Below are 9,467 nucleotides of genomic sequence, written 5' to 3'. Positions count from 1 at the left end.
CTCTGAAGAGATCTGAAAATGGTTGTGCACATTCGTCTCAAAAACAACCTAACGGAGCTTGAGATGTACTGCAAGAACAATGGGCGAAACCGCCTAAAGATAGGTGTGCTAAGCTTGTGTCATCAAATTCAAAAAGAGTTTAGGCTGTAATTGCTGCAAAAAGTGGATTAAGAAAGTATTAGGCAAAGGGTGTGAATACTTACATGATTTTACATGACTAAACGTGGAAAAAGTGCAGCACTGTGAATACTTTCCAGATGCACTATAGACCTTCCAAAGGAAAAAACACTTGGGACTTTGTCTACACATCGGTTAAGGGAGCATACAAAGCCTTCCTTATTCCACACATGGGTCTCTGATACCACGACCATTGAGCTGAGACCAACATACAGCCATCAGACCTACAAAATGAGGTATGTGTGTGGCTTGAAGGGACCTCTTATGCTCTTAAAGATTGTTTTAACAAACAGACTGGGACGTGTTTAAACAAGCAGCCACTCACAATGACCACACAGACGTAGAGTAGTACACTGAGGCTCGCAAAATATATCGATGATGTCACCTTTAGAAAAAACATAGCTGTTGATGCTAGCCAGAACCCATGGCTGACAGGCCTTTAGAGCCAGGGACACCTAGCAACAGCAACAGCTAACCTGTCCAATGGAATCAAACCTCTCTGCATCTGAATGGTGGACTTTTTAACAGGGAGGCCACAAAATGTGCGGGTCGGCTTAAACACCTCCAAGACCGTTACGCTGAGTACAGGGGCTCACCAACAATGATGAGGCCAACTACAGTTTTGAGGTGAGGCCCACTAATCATTGACGTTGCTGCTGTTGAGAGGGTGAGCAGCACAAAGTTTCTGGCAGTGCACATTTCCGAGAATCTCTCTCGGACCAACAGCACCACATCTCTGGCCAAGAAGGGTTAAAACATGCCTCTATGTCTTTCACAAACTGAGAGGAGCAAGAACCCCCCACCCCACAGCGTGTTCCTTTTACTAGAGCACCATCGAGAGTGTCATCACTGGCTGCATCACTGTGTGGTAGGGAGGCTGCACTGCTACCTGTTGAATGACTCTACAATGTATAGTTTACACCGCCAGCAAATGTTGTTCTATTTGTGCCCCATTTGTCTTCCTGTTGAACACAATTAACAATTTACATTATAATAGAACTTGACAAAAATAGACAGAATAGTTCAATAAAAGACAGTTTCAACTGTGACACGTTTTTATGAAACCCAAGGGAGTTTCTGTGTTTAGCTCCAGGAGAACATAAGGCCCCAAGAACAATGCCAGAATAAGCAGAGGATGACATGGCTTAATTTATCTAGCTGAGACAGAAACATCTTATCTGAAATCTCACTGATAACCTACAAATGAGGGCATGGCTATCTTTGTTCAAGATGCTGATATGTTTAACAGTAAATTCTTCTCCTGATATCTGATCTTAGGTGTCACAAAAATTGAATCATGATCCAATACTTTATTTCAGCACAATTCATCTTATTTTAATGATGAACCTCTGAGTTTCTTCTGACATCCAGTGCTGCTGAAATTCAGTTTTTGTGACTTCAAAAAATAAAAACAAACTATTTTAATTTTTTTATTTTAGTTGAACGGTTTTTAAGAGCATACTCAAAAGATTGAATGACTAAGCTTCAAGGAATTGTTGGAAGAAGTTGCTGCTGGTTTTGATCCAATTCCTCATTTGTGGCAGAACTGGAGTGGAACTGAGTAAGGTTTTTTCTTTTAATGAGAAGTAACCCTACATATGAATTTTATTAGCATGGTTCACTTTTCAAGCAACACACATTTTTACAGATGTCCCAAAATAAGATTTTCAGACTCGATGCATGCCTATGCTCTTACTACCGACCTGCTGAAAAAGATTAGCAAGCGCTGCACTGGTGGAACCGAAGTTGCAGTCGTGTATTTTTCTGCTCTTCATGTTGCAATTCATTTGCCACAAAGCCTCGCTGTGTATCCACCTGCTGCCAGTGTTGGGCAAACTCTGCATCTACTAAGGAGGAAAAAGTCCAGGTGCTTGTTGGGCTCTTTTAGACATTATGAAACTGTCTTTATTGTAACTGAGCTTTTCACCTTGAACGTTTTGATGATGTAGAAAACTATTGTTTTGTCATATTTTCAGAGGAGTATCTCTTTGTATGCAAGACGTTTTTAATGCAAATCATTAGATCCACTTTTCTTTCTAGATAACCTTGCTAATACAAGTTGACAATGATTTTAAATGCAACTGACATTTTTTAATAGCTATTACAATTATTTATTTATTTTGGATTACTAGAGTGATCTCAACTGTACTCTTTCACAGCTTCAACTGTGCTGTATTGCATGACTATACAAGAATTCTCTGAATAAAATCCTTTAGATTAATTTATTTAGTTTAATGCCCAGTGGGATATATTCTACATTTAAAAATAGGTTATGTTAATTCCCTTTTGTAAACATCCAATTGAAATGTGGGCCTCAATGCATGAAAAAGCAGATTAAGGTACTGAGCACATGGATAAAAGTAAAATACTCTCATTATTACAGCAAACAAAGAAGGCATACGCCAGGTTTCCACCGGCTCTTTAGTTAAATACTGTAATACCAACCAAGTCCAAGTCCAATCAACATTCATATATGAATTTACATAACATATAAATCACACAGCATATGGCATTGTACAGAGTATGTACACATGACTACATTTACAAATATACCATTCTACTCATATTATTTTTTTCAATCATTGGCTGTAACAAATATATTTAATATAACAAAGCACAATACAAAGAAACTGTTTGTGAGTGTCCGAAACCCTTTGCTTGCTCTGTTGTACACACTTCAAGTACCAGAAGAGATTTTTGAGCTGTAGGGGGCATCAGTCAAAAGTACGGATGGAGACGATGCTGAACAACAGAATTGTTTCTGCAAAAAAAGAAACCCGGTGCTGTTCCAAGCAACAAGTAATATTAATAACCAGCAATTTGTTTACAATTATTTAAAGACAAGTGGCTTGGTTTTACAGGGCAAGAATATTTAGACCACATTCTCACAGATTTCAGATTTTTAGTGATCAAATAGGAGGCGGAAGTGGTAGAGCTATTCTGAAATGGAGATTCTCTAGGGGCACATTGTAAATGAAGAAAAATACAATCTACTCGCAAATACAGTAAATTGTAAAGATATTTCTAATTGCAGACAAAACATGGTACAGCCTAGTGTGGTGTTCTCCATGTATTACATTTGGTATGTTTATTATTTACAGCAAGCATTAAAAAAAAAAATTATCGCACATTTCCAAGGAATCAATGACAGCTGAAGACGTACATGGCTCTACTTGTCATGTAAGCAGATGCTTTTTTGTTAAGAAGACAAATAAACCTTAAAAAAACAGACAAAAGGTGTCTTCCTAGACTTACAAAAGCATCTCATAAAGGTAGGGTCATTTTTCATGTCTTTTGTTTAGGTGGGGATGAGTCCAAATGAGCAATTCTGGACAGTCAGTATCTCACATTCAGGAAACAACCCTCAGAGGTCTCAGTTTGGAGAGTTTGGGAGAAACTCTTATTGGATAGTGAAACAGAAACTCAGAACTCAAATAAGCTAAAAAAAAAATGGATTTTTTTGCCATCTACATCAACTAAAATTGAACCTTTGCATCAGCCATTTTACATTGAAGACTCTTCACATCTAGTACCAGAGTGTAAAACATCACATGTAACTAAGTGATTTATAAACAATGCAGAGAAGATATTGTCAATTCACCTAAACCACAAAAAATATTTTTACTGGGAATAACACATACACTTAACGAAAAACAGAACTATCCCTTTAACTTACCTGTTTAAAATTTATCAAGGATCAAAAGTGCCACTAATCAATCCAATAAATAATTTGTTAAACACATTTATATGTGAATCGTTTAATCACTACATTAAAGAACTAGAAAATGTATCTATAACTTTTTAAATACACTACCAGTCAACGTTTTAGAACCACTTTCTCATGTAATGGTTTTCTTTATGTTTATGACTATTTACATGTACGTAGATTCTCACTGAAGATATCAAAACTGTGAATGAACACATACAAAATTATGCAGCAAAAGAAAAATTGTAAAATAACTTTAATTATGTTTTATGTTATAGATTCCTTAAAGTAGCCACCCTTACCTGTGATAGCTGAAATATAAACCTTTGGCCATCTGGGAAGTTCTTTCAAGACTCTTCGGAAAACCATTTCAGGTGACCACCTCATGAAGCTCATGGAGAGAACGTCAAGAGAGCAAAGCAGTAATCAAAGCAAAGGGTGACTATTTTGTAATGATCTAAAATATAAAAATGTTTAGAGTGATTACACACTTTTTTTTTACTATGCAATTCCATGTATGTTCATTCATAGCTTTGTTGCCTTTGGTGAGAATCTACAATGTAAATTCAATCTGAAAAGACTCACAAAGAGAGGGAAGGCAATTGGAAAAGTTTTAATGATGAGAAGTTACATGGTTATTTCTTTGGCGCTCGGACCTGGGAGGAAGACATGAATGCTGAGAATGACATGAGTTAAGATGATCATTTGTAAGGCTTAGATTTAAATATGTCTTCCCCCTGATCCGACACTGGTGGTGGATTGGCGGCCAGGGAGCGAGGAAGCCAGGAGTAGATGTGAAGGAAGATGGTGGAGGTGGGGTGGAGGAGGGATGAGCTCAGCTGACAAGCGAAGATGAACACGGTAGAAGCTCCTTTAAAAGCAAGGCGTCGGATGGTGATTGGATGGAGAATCAGACGGACAGGATGCTGATTGGAAGGTCGGGAGATGCACAGAAGAGTCATTGGAAGGTGGAGGCGGTGAACGTGAGTCTTTCTTTCTGAATTTTCGTCAAAACTCCATTAGTCATAAAAATAAAGAAACCCATTAACTGAGAAAGTGTATCTAAAACCTTTGACCAGTAGTATATGTCAATAATGCATAAAATCCATGATAATTAGATGTATAAATAATTAATTCTTCAATCAATTATATGTGAAAATCAAATTTTATTTTAGTATTTATTTAATTGTTAAATATTTCCTGAACAACAAGTCCATCTGCATATCTGATAGGTAAACTTGCACAACAACCAAACTGCAGACCAATCCCCTTGTGTACTGCAGTGTTAGCTCTGGCCAGTGACTTTGATGGTTTGGGCCCTAACTTATCAAAGTCAATTAATTCATGACTGCTGCAAAACACAACTTTAAGACAAGTCAATGCATACTAAAATGTGTCTATTAATGTTTTTAACTAATTTTAATGAGTTATTTAATCAGTCTGACAGAGAGAGGTACCCCCAGGTTTTTAGTATAACAATGGCCACCAGTGGGCTCTAGATGGACAAACTTTCTCAGTTTATTATTTTACTTAGTACCCCTACACATAGCCCATTTGAAAATCGCCAAACTCTAACACTCAGTAGTTTATTCTAACCTCCCCAACAACCCCACACCATTCCAAACCCTTTGTGAAGTGCTTTGAGACGACATGTGTTGTGAATTGGCGCTATATAAATAAAACTTAATTGAATTGAATAGACCGGGAATTATCATCATCGGGCTGCACAGTGGAGCAGTTGCTAGCACTGTTGTCTTGCAGCAAGAAGGTCCTGGGTTCGACTCCTGGCACGAGTCTCTGCATGGAGTTTGCATGTTCTCCCCGTGCATGCGTGGGTTCTCTCCGGGTACTCTGGCTTCCTCCCACAGTCCAAAGTTAGGTTAATTGGTCTCTCTAAATTGCCCTTAGGAGTGTGCTTGGTTGTTTGTGTGTTGCCCTGCGATGGACTGGCAACCTGTCCAGGGTGATAGGCACCAGCTTCCCCACGACCCACTATGGAAGAAGTGGTATAGAAAATGACTGGCCGAGTTGAATTATTTATCCATGCAGTGAAAAAAATTTACTTTAAATATATTTAATGTATTATTTACACTATAAATCAATATGTTGATCATATTTAGATAATTTATCACATATATTAACATTTATTTGACAACTTACTTATGCATTGAATTGTGGCACTGTGACCTCCAATTAACTCTGGAATTACATCCATTTAGAAAAATCTGATTATAAAATCCAACTTTAGCAAATGGAACGTGTCTTAAAAATACAACCAGATCAAGTTTCATATGTTTTCTGATCAAAAACAGCCACTTACTGCATGTCTGGTTGTGTGATTCACCAGCAAGTGAAATAGAAGCTATAGATTGTGTTATAATATTTGGACAAACCAAAGGTGCTAAGCAAAGGAACAGACCGATCTCTAGAGAAATGCATGAATGGATGTATCTTCCTGGTGTGGCTGAAAGCTGCCAGAGCTATATGAGATTTAGTACATTTCCATAATAAATCCGTACATGCAGATTTCAGAAAATTGTAATTGTGGGGTAAGAGGACCAAAGAGTGATGCCAAACATACCCCCATGAGATTCGACTGAGTCCTTCTTGTTCATGGACAGATAAATAGGAGGAACCTCCTATTTATCTCCTGAACACTTTTCTGAATTGGTATATTTTTTGATGCCACTCACAGGAGGGCTGCGGAGATGAGATGGGAAGAAGCAAGGATCAGAGCAGAGCAAGGAGGTGTCGCCACAGAGTCAATTCTCTTTAAGAAGATTCTGTCTTTCGTTGTTCTTTTTGTCTGCCCTTCACTGTTCTTTCAGTCAGAGTCTCCTCAGATTGTGCTCCTCTGTGCAGGAGCCTTTTCTCAAGGTGATATCATCTACCGCCATCTCTCCACTTCGGCCTCTCCCGCGCTCTCCCTTCAAGATAACCTGTTGGACAGCAGGCAAATGAACATAAATACTTCTACAATGGAAAGATCATCACAAACTGTTTAGTGATGAAAGATATCATTATTAAAGTTTTTACAGTACCTATAATGCCTTATGTCAAATTTAAAGAATTTTTTTTTTCATCACTTTTTAGAGCCAAGAAACATTATGAATCTTTAAATGCAGCATAAATTACAATCAATCCTTTTGTCCTTTTTTAAGGCAGAGAACAAATTTTAAAACATGTTTCTGACACAAAAATAGCCTTTGGAGCCAGGCTTTCTAGAACAGAATCACCTTAAACAGATATAGATGATGAGTCTGACTGCCAGTTATTTAATCAGAAAACTGTTTTCTTGACTAAAAAGCCTTCTCAAATGGGAATTTGTTAAAGTTATGTGAGGTAGCTCACTGACAACACAGAAAAGGATGGAGGACACATTCTTATAACTAAGATTCAGAGGTAAAGAAAAATCATTCTCCACACCCACTAACACATTATGTGTGTTCAAAACAGTTTTTGGCCCAGGATTATGAAACAAAAGAAAAAATCCAAGGCTGGGGTAGTCGAGGATACAGAACAGTTTATGTCATAGATATGACTGATAGCTATAGCAAAGTCAGCACCCACTTCATCAAAGTAACTGCATTTGTTATTTGTGAGCATAATTTTTCTAAGGAAAGAAAATGTGTTGTTTTACCATGTTTTATTGTCATTTTTTGTGTCTTCTGTCAGACTAAATATGGGCATCCAGCTCCGGTCCTCGAGGGCTGTTGTCATGCCAGTTTAACATGTGTCTCTGCTCCAACACAGATTCAAATGGTCGAACTACCTTTCAGCATGTCATAAAGTTCTGCAGAGGCCTGCTAATGAACCATCATTGGATTCAGGTGTGAGAAGAAAGTAAAACATGCAGGATATCATCTCTTGAGGGCTGACTTTGTACATCACTGGTCTAAAACATCTGCTGACATCCTCAAATCACTTTGTTTAATAAATCAATGACCACTTTCTCAAAATGTTCTTCCCACCTGCATGTTTGAGCCAAATGAGGGACAGATCATATATCAGTATTTTCTCTTCTTGCTTACCGCCACATGTGCACCACTAGCTTAAAGTGGCTCTGTAGGTGAATGTTTAGAATATGAGTGGTATGATGGTGTCTCAGAATAAAGCTCTAACAGCTACATCCCCATAGTATGCCTGGATTCATATAAGTAAAACAGACATGGTTTCGAAAAGTGATACTTTTAACTGCTTCCATTCACTGCAGCATGTTTTACACAACCACTGCATGGGTTTTTAATGGTCTGTTGTTGGGAGAAATAGAAGTGCTGGAGCACATTGGTGTCCATTAGAGTAACAATGGTGATCAGAACCAAAAAAGAAATTAAAATGTCTGCCTGACTGCTGACAGAATTTCAATGTTTATTTTTCTTTATCTTAGTAAAAAGGAGTCATTCACTACTGTCCACAGAGTGTTTTTAAATCCCTGGGAAGGGCACTGGTCTGTTAGGTCTCCAAATTAATGCTCTCAGACATTTGTCCTGACTTTTCCCACCACACTGAACACAACACCATATAAATTGGTGCCTTCCGAACTTAGGATTAAGCTGGACACTTTGATCTTTCTACTTTTGTCTTGGTTGAACATTGTGTTATGTAGATTCTGACTTCAGTACATTTTCTAGAATAAAGAAGAAAATACTTTCTGGACTCCAATCATCTGTGTGATTCTGACTGAGAACCTGCTGCTGTTCCCTTCTTCTTTGATCTAGCTCACTTTTCAATTGTCATTGAACAAACTTTTCCCACTATCATTCTTTTTTTATACTTTTTTATATGTTTCTGGAATACAGAAATGTAAATGAATATGACTATCTAGGGCTACAATCGCAAACACGATATAGAAGAGAAGTTGTATAAAAGATGATAATTGCCCTTTATCATGCAAACAATGTTATAAAGTTTACTTACACTTTCCAGGCCTGTACCCCATAAAGTAATTTGGGTGTGCCTCCAGCCATTGCCACCCGTTCGGCCCCACACTGCAGGACTGAACTGCTTTTCCTTTTTCACAAACACTTGAAGCATCCCCACATGATGACCTGCCAGCTTGTGCCGGAATGACAGGCACAAATTGCCATCATTCCACGGTGGGGTGAGCGGGAGCACCAGCCGGGCCCCTCGTCCGGTCCTCTTGTTTTCTGTTTCTGGGATAGTGAGATACCGTCCCCCTGTGAGAGCAAATGGATGATGTAAATTAATGAACTGACAAAAAATTTGCATTGCAATGGGAAATATGATATGCATGTTTAACAAGGTTGTGTTGGACCTTACACCGAAACAGAAACAAAACTGTATGGAGATGATAACCCCACAGAGATACGAAAAAAAAAATACAGATTATGGTACAAATATGTTTCCTGTTGCTTAGCAGTAAATTTTCTTCAGAGTGACAACTAATGTTACAACAGTTGAAGTGCAAGGAGAGCAGCTCGTATGAGGCTCTGGTGTCAGCAGCTCTGTTGTGTTAATGTTACAATTTAGAAACGGTGTTTCAGTATAGTTCTGGTTTTAATTGTTCTAAATGGGTAAAAGAAGTAATTTAGCAAATATTTCTAAATCTAACACCAGTAATTAT

General features: G+C 38.0%; 1 protein-coding gene across 4 annotated transcripts in view; it reads right to left on the bottom strand.

Annotated features, from left to right (window-relative positions):
• Nucleotides 1–5,941: 5,941 nt before the first annotated feature.
• The window catches only part of npnta (nephronectin a), a 79,848-nt gene continuing 76,322 nt past the window's right edge, over nucleotides 5,942–9,467 (bottom strand). For all 4 annotated transcript variants that reach the window (XM_047364522.1, XM_047364523.1, XM_047364524.1 and 1 more), the window contains 2 exons: nucleotides 8,801–9,060; nucleotides 5,942–6,822 (listed from right to left, as the gene is read on the bottom strand). In XM_047364522.1, coding sequence (XP_047220478.1) covers nucleotides 6,712–6,822; nucleotides 8,801–9,060 — 371 coding nt within the window. In that variant the 3' untranslated portion in view covers nucleotides 5,942–6,711. The remainder of the gene's footprint in view (nucleotides 6,823–8,800; nucleotides 9,061–9,467) is intronic.

This window comes from Girardinichthys multiradiatus, chromosome 5 (assembly GCF_021462225.1).
Source record: "Girardinichthys multiradiatus isolate DD_20200921_A chromosome 5, DD_fGirMul_XY1, whole genome shotgun sequence".
Taxonomy (NCBI): Eukaryota; Metazoa; Chordata; class Actinopteri; order Cyprinodontiformes; family Goodeidae; genus Girardinichthys; species Girardinichthys multiradiatus.
Note: the sequence above shows the minus strand (reverse complement) of the source record. Positions and strands in the feature narration are given on the sequence as shown.